Raw genomic sequence first — 12,824 nt, 5'->3', positions numbered from 1 at the left:
CCTGCTTCTTGTGGTACAGCAATGCAGAGCATGACATTCACCAAGTCTGAACTTGCGCAGGGAATCTGGGGAAAGATGGCCGCGGCCTGCCCAGCAGAAAACTGCTTTGTGGTGGTGAGATTTTATAAAATGAGGATCTCTGGCCTTAACTACAGTAATTAGCATGTCCTTCCATGGAGATGTTCCATGTTCTTTAACTCAATACAGGTAAAAAAAGCAATGAAAAGTAATACAGAGCCAAAATAGTAGTTCTTACTCAAAAGACTTGTGGTTTGGGGTCACTAAGCAAATAAAATGTATCTAGACTGACATTTACTACCTTTAATGATCGTTTGGTCACTTGTGGCACTTTTAATGGAATCAAATAGAATCTATGAAGTATACACACAAAGCATAAATGTGTTTCACTGTATATTTACATAAACAAAACCCTTATTCCAAAGATGCATTAACATGAACACTGCTGTGGGGAGTGAAGATAAAATCTGCTGTTTAATTTGAAAGCCATGTATCACTGACATAAGAGAGGCTTGGAAACATAATAAGCAGATAATGGCAGTGGTTGCACTAGTTAACCTGCAAGAACTTAGATGTAACAGTATTTTCTAACAGGTATTCTTTTTTTATTGAATTTTCAACACGGAGGGGGATACAGAGGAAAAGAGGAAGGGGGGAGGGGAAATGTATACAGCAGTGGTTGTGACCAACCATATTGGAAGGAGATCTTACCCTGGTGGTATAGTGGGGGGACGGCAGGGATGCCTGCCGCCCCCTCGGCGGGGACGCCCGCCGCGTCCTTCGGTTCATCAGGTTGCGCCGGTCTAGGATTTTGTGCGCATACGCACTGACTGTAATGGAGTCTGAGTCAGGATTCCAAAATGGTGACCAAGATGGCGTCCAAGATGGTGGCTTCCTGGTTCCTCGCGGACGCAGCCGGATGACGCCCACCTCTTCCCGCACTCTGATTGGTCGCCGGCGACGGAATGGGCGTCGGCGTCAATAATCGGCGCCGGCGTCGGTCGCACACATCAGCGCGTCGGTCGCTGACGTCAGCGCGTCCGCGCACACGTTATGACGCCGATGCGTCCAAAATTGGCGCCAAACCTGGGCCTATAAGAAGGAACTCTGGGAAGTCATCAGTGCCCAATTATAGGTCTTAGCTTGCTATTCCTGGGTGTGTTCTTCTGATATTCTTGCTTATTGTGTACCGACCTCTTGCCTGGATTCCTCGACTTTGAACCTCTTCTGCCTGGACTGATATCGTTGCCTGTTTGACCATTCTTTTGTCTCATCCTTATCTGTACTGCGAACTTGGACTTTTGCTACCTCCTCCCTTGGTCCTCACTACCTCTGAGGCCTTTGGCCTTACATTATAATTGGGCCATGGACCCTTCGGAGGAGAATCCAGCGCCGCCTGATGTCGGTGGAGCGCTTCCTGGTCTGGCTTCCCGGATGCAGTCCTATGAGGTACAGCAGTCTCATTTTGGTCAGGCTCTGGAAACAATACTTGCTAAGTTGTCGGCTCTAACCCCCGCTGATCCTGTTCCTGCACCTGTACCTGTGACTCCGCTTCACGTCTCCGAGCCCCGCATTCCGGCTCCCCCACTCTACAGTGGTGACCCTGCAGCTTGCCGTGGGTTTATCAACCAGTGCGAGGTCCACTTTGCACTCTAACCCAGCCAATTCGTTTCTGAACGTGCCAAGGTGGGCTTCATATTCTCCCGTCTGCAAGGAAAGGCATTGGAGTGGGCTTCACCTCTATGGGAGAAGGAGGATCCCATTATCGATAATGCTAGAGTCTTCGTTCGTGAACTTCGAGTGGTCTTTGATGCTCCGGGTCGCGCCACTGCTTCCTCCGCACGCCTGTTCCATCTTCAACAGGGAACTCGCTCGGTCTCGGAGTACGCCATTGAATTCCGCACCCTGGTTGCAGAGACTTCGTGGAATAATGACGGGTATCACGCTGCCTTTTACAACGGCCTGGCGATACGCATAAAGACTGATCTGGTGTCCAGGGAAATTCCATCCCGTTGGGAAGATCTAGTCGCCCTGGCCATAAAGGTAGATACTCGGCAGAGGGAGTTTCAAGCTGAACTCGACAGAGAGCGCTCCCCAACCAAGAGATTCCACAGGTTCCAACCTACTCTGGCTCCTCGTTTCCAAAGACCCTTCCTTCCCAATCCGGCTTCCACCTTGTCTTCTCCAGATCCTGCGACTCCTGCTTCTTCTTCCCTGCCTTCGGAAGAACCGATGCAGATCGGACGGGCTCGTCTGACCGAACAGGAAAAGCTTCGGAGAAGGGCTGCTGGACTTTGCCTCTATTGTGGTGGAAAATCCCACTTCGCCTATGAGTGCCCAGTGAAGCCGGGAAACGCCAACACCTAGGTAAGACTGGGGAGACTTACCTGGGTGGAATTGGTCCCTCTCCCCATTCTTCTGCTCAACACTTCCTCCTTCCTGTGCAGATTCGTTTTGGAACCCAGACGATTTCTTCTGAAGCTTTCCTTGATTCCGGTGCAGCTGGGAATTTCATGGATAAAGTCTTCGCTGAAAACTACTCCATTCCCCTGCGATCTCTGGCTGTTCCTCTTCGTGCTTTGGCGATTGATGATCGTCCATTATCCTCTGCTACAATTTCCCACTCCACCGATGAACTTTCCGTTATTGTGGGATCCATGCACCTTGAAAGACTGTCCTTTCTTTTGATCGATTGTCCTTCTACTCCCATTGTACTTGGTTTGCCCTGGTTGAATATTCATAACCCAGTAATAGACTGGGCTTCGTCTCAGATCTCCCGATGGAGTTCCTTCTGCCAACAAAATTGTTTACCCACCAAATCCATCATTAAAGTTTCATCTGTGTCTTCTAATTCTTCTTTGCCCTTTGTTTATCAAGCCTTCTCTGATGTCTTCAATAAAAAGTCTTCCGAAGTCCTGCCTCCCCATCGTCCCTATGATTGCCCCATCGAACTTCTTCCTGGAACCATGCCCCCCAGGGGTCGCACCTATCCGCTTTCTCCTTCTGAAACCTGTGCCATGAAGGAATACATTCAAGAGAATCTGCAAAGGGGCTTTATTCGTCCTTCCTCTTCCCCGGCTGGAGCCGGCTTCTTCTTTGTAGAGAAAAAAGATGGAAGTTTGCGGCCCTGCATTGATTATAGAGGTTTAAATAAAATCACAATTAAAAACCGTTATCCCCTTCCTCTCATCTCCGAACTGTTCGACCAACTCAAAGGGGCTTGTCTTTTCACCAAGTTGGATCTTCGTGGGGCTTATAATTTAATCCGGGTCAGAGAGGGAGATGAATGGAAGACCGCATTCAACACCCGTGACGGGCATTATGAATATCTAGTAATGCCATTCGGTCTCTGTAACGCCCCCGCGGTCTTCCAAGAATTTGTAAATGACATTTTCAGGGATTTACTGGGCCAATATGTGGTGGTATACTTGGACGATATCCTTATTTTTTCCAGGAACCTTGCTGAGCATCGTCTTCAAGTCCAAGAGGTCCTTTCCCGTCTGCGGAGAAATAACCTATTTGCCAAGTTGGAGAAGTGTTCTTTTGAAGTATCGTCCATCTCTTTCCTTGGTTACATCATTTCCCAACAGGGTTTCAGAATGGATCCTGCCAAGATCTCCGCTATCCAGGACTGGCCTCTCCCCACCAGTATCAAAGCTATCCAAAGATTTATTGGCTTTGCTAACTATTATAGACAATTTATCAAGGGGTTTTCTTCCAAAATTGCTCCCATTCTCTCGCTTATCCGAAAAGGGGGTAAGCCTCAGCATTGGCCACCTTCAGCTTTGGAAGCATTCAAGGATCTTAAAACTTCTTTTTCTTCTGCCCCCATTCTCAGACACCCTGAACCATTCCAGCCATTCTTCATTGAAGTTGATGCCTCAGATGTCGGTGCAGGAGCAATTTTGTCCCAAAGAGCGTCTACTGATGGAAAACTACATCCTTGTGCTTTCTTTTCTAAGAAATTCACCTCTTCTGAACAAAATTATGATGTTGGAAATCGTGAGTTACTGGCCGTAAAACTTGCCTTAGAAGAATGGAGACATTTGTTGGAGGGGTCTTCCGTCCCTGTGACCATCTATACAGACCATAAAAATCTTGAATATATCCAGTCACTCAAACGCCTCAACCCTCGTCAGGCCAGGTGGGCACTATTCTTCTCTCGTTTTAATTTCATTCTAACTTTTCGGCCTGGTGCTAGAAACAAGAAGGCAGACGCTCTTTCCAGAAGCTTTCTTCTTGAAGATCTCTCTTCCGTTGAACCAGAATCCATTGTACCTCCCACAAAGATCATCGCTGCTCTATTTCCATCCTTGGCCTCCCAGTTATTATCAGTTCAATCTTCTGCTCCTGTAGGAACCCCTCCTGGTGTTGCCTTTGTCCCTCCTGAACTTCGTCATTCCCTTCTGGTTCAGTCCCACAGCTCCAAGCAGGCCGGGCATCCTGGGATCAGAAAAACCACTGAACTTCTGTCTCGCCTTGTATGGTGGCCTTCCCTAAGAAAGGATGTCAAAGACTTTGTTTCTTCTTGCTCTGTATGTGCCATATCCAAGTCTGGACGTTCCCCTCCCAAGGGGTTACTCTTACCACTACCCATTCCTTCTCGCCCATGGACTCACCTATCTATGGACTTCATCGTGGACCTCCCTAACTCCTCTGGTTACACTGTTATTTGGGTAGTAATTGACAGATTCAGTAAAGTCGCACATTTCACTCCTCTTCGGAAACTCCCCTCGGCTCCTGAACTTTCTTCATTATTTATTAAACACATTTTCCGCCTCCATGGTTTCCCTGCCGAAATTGTCTCTGACCGTGGTTCTCAATTTGTTTCCAAGTTTTGGAGGTCCCTGTGTAAAGCCCTTGGTGTTTCTCTTCAATTTTCTTTCATACCACCCACAGTCTAATGGAGCAGCAGAGAGGGTTAACCAGGCCCTTGAACAGTTTCTTCGATGCCACGTATCTTTGTGCCAAGACGACTGGGCGGATCTGCTTCCGTGGGCTGAATTCGCACATAACAATGCCTTACACGTGTCTTCTGAAAAATCCCCTTTCTTCTGTATGTATGGTCTTAACCCTTTGGCTTTTCCTCAGGACTTATTACTCACCAATGTCCCTGCCGCCAATGACCAAGCTGCTCACATGTCAGCCATCTGGCACGCCACGGTTATCAATCTGGAGAAAAGTTCCTTGGTCCAGAAAAGATTCGCGGATCAAAGAAGAATCCCTTCCCCTCTGTATGCACCTGGTGACAAGGTTTGGCTATCCACCCGGAACATTCGTCTCAAAATCCCCTCTCCGAAACTTGGTCCCAAGTTTATTGGTCCCTTCTCCATCTCTGAGATCATCAATCCGGTGGCTGTCCGTTTACAACTTCCCTCGGAAATGCGGATTCCAAACGTCTTCCATGTCTCCTTGCTCAAACCTGCAGGTACTTCTTCTTCTTCTTCTTCCTCCTCAGCTCCTGTCATGGTTGACGATCATCAAGAATTCGAGGTAAAGAGAATCCTGGACTCCCAAATTTCGAGGGGCACCCTACAATACCTCATTGAATGGAAGGGGTTCGGCCCTGAGGAGTGCTCCTGTGTAAGATGTGCAGATGTCCATGCTCCTCTCCTGGTCCAAAAATTTCATCGGCAGTTTCCTTCTAACCCAGGTGGTCCTGAGGCCCCCCCTAGGGAGGGGGGTACTGTAATGGAGTCTGAGTCAGGATTCCAAAATGGTGACCAAGATGGCGTCCAAGATGGTGGCTTCCTGGTTCCTCGCGGACGCAGCCGGATGACGCCCACCTCTTCCCGCACTCTGATTGGTCGCCGGCGACGGAATGGGCGTCAGCGTCAATAATCGGCGCCGGCGTCGGTCGCACACGTCAGCGCGTCGGTCGCTGACGTCAGCGCGTCCGCGCACACGTTATGACGCCGATGCGTCCAAAATTGGCGCCAAACCTGGGCCTATAAGAAGGAACTCTGGAAGTCATCAGTGCCCAATTATAGGTCTTAGCTTGCTATTCCTGGGTGTGTTCTTCTGATATTCTTGCTTATTGTGTACCGACCTCTTGCCTGGATTCCTCGACTTTGAACCTCTTCTGCCTGGACTGATATCGTTGCCTGTTTGACCATTCTTTTGTCTCATCCTTATCTGTACTGCGAACTTGGACTTTTGCTACCTCCTCCCTTGGTCCTCACTACCTCTGAGGCCTTTGTCCTTACACTGACATGATGACGTCAGCGCGCAGTGGCGCGAAATTCAAATACTATTTAAAGGGGCTTTCGTGTGTAATTCAGTGTCCCATGATAGGAATTGTTTCCTGGTGCTGTTAGCTCTTGCTATTCTGCTCAAACCTGATTCTGTTTTCCTGTTTTGACCCCTGCCTGGCTGTCTGACTACTCTGATTTCTGGAACCTGACCTTTGCCTGAAAACCGACCTTGATTCTGCTTCTCCCTCCTGTTTGACATCCTGGTTTGACCTCTGCCTGTTATTTGACTCCGATTCTGCCTCATCTGATTGATTACCCGGTTTTGACCCTTTGCCTTCCTGACGATCCTAGCTCTCTGCCTGCCTCGACCCGGCCAGTCTGACCACGAATCTGCCTTATCCTATTGTACTGCGACCTTCGGCCTCAACTGACTTTAACAACTGTCGTGCCCCTTTGCTTGCCAGAACTCTTCGCCTTGCTCCTCTCGTAAAGTCCAGGTGGCATCTGAGTACGCTGAGGGCTCCTCCCGAAGCCAAAGGCGGTCACACTACTAGTGAAGCCGAGCCGAGACAAGGGAGCTTGGCACTAGTTCTGGTTTAGGGTGCCGACCGTGACACATATGTTATTGATATTTTCATTAAAGCATCACATGAAATCTCATTTATTTCTATGTTTATATCATGGAAACATTTGTAGGTGTGCCTCTAACCAAGAACGCCATAACATTTTATTAATGTATTCTAGCCAGGCTCGTTTCTTTGGCGTTATGGGGGCCATCCATCACATCACTATCAGCTTTTTGGCATAAAAGAGAAGGGACCTAATCAGTGTTCTTTGATGATTTGTATGCCAATAGGTCATCTATCAATCCCAGCAAACATATCTCCGGGAAATGAATGGGAGGGGAGGGTTAGTGTATCCACTAAGTGCTTTTGTTATCTTAGCCCAGTACCTCTGCATCATAGGGCATGCCATACCATGTGCCAATAGGACCCATCTCTATCTCCACACCTCTTGCACAGAGCTAGGGAATTTGTCCCATTCAGTGTAGTCTATTCAGGGTTAAATAAATTCTCAGAAGAAATTTTATTGAATCAACTATCCCTTGCGCTGATAATAAACTGATATAACTTATCAGTGGCTTCCTCCCACAGATCTGCATTCAGGACCAGGGATGTCCTGCTGCCACCTACTGAAAACAGTTTGGAACTGAGCTGGGTCAGTAGATTGGATCCGTGAGTATAGAACTGAGGACCATCTTAGGGGTATCCTCTTTTCCCAATTGTGCCAATATTGGAAGCTCCACTAGAGTCAAATCCCCCAGGCCCAAACTGCGCCCCAAAAAATATGCCTCATTGTAGGTACCTGTACATGGGTAACTGTGGTACATTTATATTATCCCTTAGGACTGTCATATCCACAAATTGAATTCACCACAATATCCCCCAGGATATTTAACCTTCTTCTCTCCCCAGTATCGCATAGCTTCAGAAGTACGAAAGTGTGGCAAATTAGAATTCATCCACAGTGGTAATGTTGGCAGGAGCCGCCATCAGGGGGTGCACTGGGGGACAGTCCCTCCCGGGGCCCGGTGGATGTTCCCCGCTTCCAGGGGGCCCGGCCGCGACCTTGACTTCTGCCCTGCATTTTTCCCCCACAGAGCTGCCGGTCCCGTGCGTACGCGTGACGTCCAGTACGCAACGGGGCGCAACTGCTATTTAAGCCGCCGCCTTGCCGTCAGAAAGATCGGAGGGACGGTCGCTGGAGGAGGACGTGCATTCCTGGAGACAGCGATGACGGAACGGGAAGACGACGAGAGGAATACCCTCCCTGGAGGAAGGAAGAAGACGCCAGGCACAAGCAGGTAAGTCCCTGAGCCACAATGTAGCCCCTGAGGCCACCAATGTAGCCCCTGAGCCACCAATGTAGCCCTGAGCCACCAATGTAGCCTGACCAGCAATGTAGCCTGAGCCACCAATGTAGCCCCTGAGCCCATACTGCAGGGCCCTGAACCCCATACTGCAGGGCCCTGGGCCCCATACTGCAGGGCCTGAGCCCCATACTGCAGGGCCCCTGGGCCCCATACTGGCAGGCCCCTGGGCCCCATACTGCAAGGGCCCATACTGCAGGGCCCCTGGGCCCATACCCATGGGCCCATACTGCAGGGCCCCATACTGCAGGCCCCATAATGCAGGGCCCATGGGCCCCATACTGCAGGGCATAGGGCCCCTGGGCCCCATACTAGGGCCCTGGGCCCATACTGCGGGCCCCAGAGCCGCATACTACAGGGCCCCTGAGCCCATACTGCAGGGCCACCATCGGTTTGTGAATGTGACCTTTGTGGTGAGGGGGCATGGTTAAGGTGAGGGCGTGGTTAGGGGCGTTTAGGGAGGTGTCGTGAGGGGGGGCCCCGAAAATTTGTTGGTGCGGGCCCCGTGATTTCTCGATGGCGGCCCTGAATGTTGGTGTAAGTATGGCGGACTCTTATTGACAGTCTTTTCAGTGAGCTGTCATGCTATGTACGCACCTTCATCCAAGATCGGGGAGATTCTGGTAATCCATTGGTCTCCCTATGTATACAATTTCTTAGGACTTTAGGCAAAGGGCCTAGAAACCTTGCGCTGAAGTTAAGACATTAGGAGATCCAGCGTCTGGATAAGCCACCAGTTGAGAATTTAGCTGAGCCGCCAGATAATAGTGATATAAATTGGTAAAGCCCAACCGCCTCCCATCCAGAGGGGCATAATTGTGGCCAAGGAGATCACTGGAAGTTTTTAATTGTTCCATAAAAAATGGCCATATAAGTGTTTGTCTTGAGTCAATGATTGTTACTTTTATACTTGCCGAATTGCGGCTTGGAGAGTTTAAAAATGCATACAGATATTTTGGGAAGGAACGCCATTTTATGATGTTGACCCTTCCCAACAGATGTAAGAGGAAGCGGTCCCCCAAGTGTAAGGTCTGCACCATGGGCAGATTCGGATATTAGTCGCCAGATCAAACAAATCTTCTCTTCTTCGCGCGACTAATCTTCCCGATCTGCCCTTCCCCTGCCAGTTCCTCGTGAGGCAATTAACGGTGGCGACTTCGTAAAACCTAAAGCGCTCCGTGTGCCGCCTCCAGTCGATTTTCATTTTACGCCCAGCAGAAGGCAGATCAGGAACCATAATTTCCTCCTTAGCCATGCAAAAGTCCTGTCAACTGCCGTAGATTTCCTGATCTGAATGGCTAGTGATTCTACCTCCGCCTGGGTTGCTTCTTGCCTCCGTCCACGGTTGCCATCGTCATGGCCGACGCTCCAGACCTGTTTCTAGCCCTTAACTGTATTGATTGACTGATAAGTTCACACCCGGAGCCAACCACTTAAAGACATCCCACAACTTATTGGGGGGGGAGGGGTCACTGTCTTTGTTCTCCTCCCCATACCTTTTTGACGTCTGGGAACCTTCTCAGCATATTTTTGCACTGGGGCAAAGCCATAGGGGTCTCGAATCCCATCTTTGGTCACCTTGCGTGCATAAACAGTGCGCAATGGTAATTTCTGTAAACACGCACGGTTGGGACAGATCGCTGGGGACCACTGCTTAGGCAGGCCCGGACGGTCAATCTGTTTGGGCTCGGGCATGTAAATGCCAGAGAGGCCTCCTCTGCCCTGTATTTAAGTGGGCCGCCGTCGGCCTATCAGATGCGCGACTGCCAGATCAGATTATTTTGTGGGGCAACCTTTGTCTTTTGGCCGGTAAAACTTGTAAGGGGGCCCCCAAAACGGGAAAAACCCGGGGGCCATGTCAGTGGGACCGCAGCGATCAGGTGGATCAGGGGGTGGTTTAAAGCTCTGCGCTCAGTATCGATTGCTCTTTACTGGCTTCAGGCTTATGGTGCTCACGTCTATCCTTCTGCGAATCCTGTTGAAGAGGAGCCAACACAAGCAGCACAAACGCTTGCGTTCTGACCCAGGAGCAAGAAGGAAGCTTTACAGATCTTCTGAATGCCATGCTCCCACTGAACCACCAATGTTGCTCGAACATTAACCATACAAATGAATCAGAGGGAAACGAGAAAATGGACACTAGTGTGTGTGCGTGCTATGGGTGGGAGGTATAAAAGATTCTTGGAAAATAAGTCTGTCTGTGTGTGTGTCTGCTGTATTGGTGTTGTGTGTATTGGTGTTGTGTGTTGTGTTGTCTGATGTGTGTCTCGTGTGTGTGTTCTGATTTTTTCTATTTGGATGTGTGTCTCTATTGTGTGTGTCTCTATGGTGTGTGTCTATTTGTAGTGTCGTGTGTTTGTTGTGTTTCTGTGTGTGCTTGTTTACATAATGGGCTGCCTTTGCTTTTTTTGCCCGGGCTGCTTTTTGCGCCAGTTTCCAACTATGCTATGAGGGCAGTGAAAACAGAGCCCGACTGACTTTTTGTCTTTAAAGGCTCTAATGTTCCATGACACAATGTTCCATTTGCCATTACTTTAGTTGTGTAAACCTTCAGATTTGCCAATTGCTGTAGTAAGGAAGGTAATAGGAGGAGGAGGGAAATAGTATATAATAGTAGTAGAAACCACAATAACCCAAAACTCACCCCTGTTAAACTTGGTAAGCCATGTGGAACCTTAACTGGACAAACTTTGCCAGCCATCTGCTTGGATCACGCAGAACCATCTCGTAACAATAAAACCACCACAGTATGCAAGTTTGGAACAATAGCTTATAATGCTTTTAGTGTATCATTATATGCAAATCATAGTTATTCATTTTGGACCCTCATAAAGTAAAGAGTCAGTTTTCCCTCCCTCACCATACCTTGTAACTTGCAAATAATCTCTTGGTGTTTAGGATCTGAGACCGTTTTGTTAATAACACAATAAGTCCCTTGGTGACACCTCCGTGAGTGTGAGGATCCCTCCTGTTTACTAAAATGCGGTTTTCAATAAATAGGTTAACTGTGCGGCACTGTGAACCATTCAGTGGCCCACCCAAAAACCTTAACCAGGGCCACCCATAAAGACCTTAGACCCACATCTTAGACTAATATTCCTTCATCTCTCTATTCTCTATGTCTGATTGTTCTTTTATACTCATAATTCAATTATTCTCATGCTATTTAGCCTCTTGTGTCCTCATGAAATAGGAATGGCCATGAAAATAGACAAAAGTTTAGCAGCATGAGGGCCCACTGACACCTCGGCCCCACGGGTTTTCCTCGGATCCCGCGCAGGTCAGTCACATTCCTGAGCGCGGTGAGGTTCTATGGATGATTCCCTTGATGGATTGCCTAGCGTCTTTTAAGCCGTCCATGGCTTCTTGGGGGGAGAGGTAGAAAAATCTTGTGCTTCCATCAATAGGTGAAGCGTTGCCAGGCATATGGGTGGAATACCTGTAACCCTTGTCACGCAGTCTCTCTTACTGCTGTTTGAATTCTGCTCTGCTGACATGAATTCTCTCAGTTGTAGTCTGGAATAAACATGAGTATTTGCATCTGTCTACAGCCAGTGCGCGCGCTATGCGCAGTTTGTCTCATTATGAGTGCCTTGGTTGCTCGTGGTAGGTCAGATGGTCAGCAATCAGGTCGGTGGTGAGACCCGGGGGTATTTCCTCGCTGGTATTCTGTGTGCACGTCTCACTAGGAAATAGCTCGGATAGTGCCCGATTGCCGACGTCGTCTCTGGGATTAGTTTTTTCCAGATAACAGCTCTTGGGCGCAAGTCGCTCCTGCCCTTCCGGAATGCCAAGCTATTCCTGATATTGGTTCTGTCTCCCTTCTAGAATCATCCGCTCTGGTCCTGCAGTTGCAAGCAGTTGATTTGGGGAGAGTTCGCAAGTCGGATGGAATCTCGGGTGATCTCCTGTTACATCCTCAAGTCAGAAAGTCCTCCATCGGATCTGCGCCTCCGCTGCGCGCCCTTTTGGAGGTCTTGACGAGGTAGGTAGTGTGTGTTGATACAGAGGTACAGGGTTTAAGCAACGACAGATCTATTCCTGTACCTCCGTGGCGACTCGATGGGTTATGTCGTTCACCCCTACTCAATCATCGGTTATAGCGAAATTGTACTGTGTCGAGGACATTCTAGCAGGGTAGGTTACTGCATGAGTTCCGGAGACTTGTGAGGCGTTGTCGCGTGTGGCCTACCTGAGGTGGTGTCACTGATCTAGCCGCACATAAATCTTTATCCAGTTTACAGCCTCATACTTTTGCCCTCGACTTTCTTGTGGCCGCCGATCCTTCAGTGAAGAAAGGTATTTATGACTTCGAACAGGTTTCGTTTTGTCATGTGGAGACAGACGGTTTTCCAGTGACATGGATCAGTTGAGATTCGTGAGAGCAGAGAAGACATGTCTTGTTCCTACCATCTGCGGTAAAGTCACGCCCCCCAGAATGTGACCAAGTATATTTAATAATGTGTCCACGATAAGAACTGTTGAGCCAGCGACAACTGCGTGGTGGTTTCCTACTGTTGGACACCATGCTCTAAAGGGACATATCAGGCTGCTAGTTCTGGACAGGAAGAATACACGAGAAGCTTCACACTGCAGAAAATGTGACACCGGTTATCACTAATCTGTACCATCGAGCTACCCTCCTGCTCAACCTCCAACTTAAAAGATAAACCCTCTGTTAT

At 48.8% G+C, this 12,824-nt stretch overlaps 1 protein-coding gene across 3 annotated transcripts in view; it reads left to right on the top strand.

The window, feature by feature from the left end:
* Positions 1 to 7,379, top strand: part of LOC121399896 (coiled-coil domain-containing protein 92-like) — a 29,578-nt gene extending 22,199 nt beyond the window's left edge. The window contains exon 4 of one of the 3 annotated variants that reach the window (XR_005965319.1): positions 7,367 to 7,379. Coding sequence is in view for 2 of the 3 variants with exons in the window: in XM_041581849.1 (XP_041437783.1) it covers positions 20 to 162 (143 nt within the window). In the remaining variant the exon portion in view is untranslated. Of the gene's footprint in view, positions 1 to 19; positions 693 to 7,366 lie in introns of those variants that run through there. The other 2 variants (XM_041581849.1, XM_041581848.1) reach the window with 2 other exon arrangements.
* The last annotated feature ends 5,445 nt before the right edge of the window (positions 7,380 to 12,824 follow it).

Source organism: Xenopus laevis, chromosome 2L, assembly GCF_017654675.1.
Source record: "Xenopus laevis strain J_2021 chromosome 2L, Xenopus_laevis_v10.1, whole genome shotgun sequence".
In the NCBI taxonomy this organism is placed as follows: domain Eukaryota; kingdom Metazoa; phylum Chordata; class Amphibia; order Anura; family Pipidae; genus Xenopus; species Xenopus laevis.
Note: the sequence above shows the minus strand (reverse complement) of the source record. Positions and strands in the feature narration are given on the sequence as shown.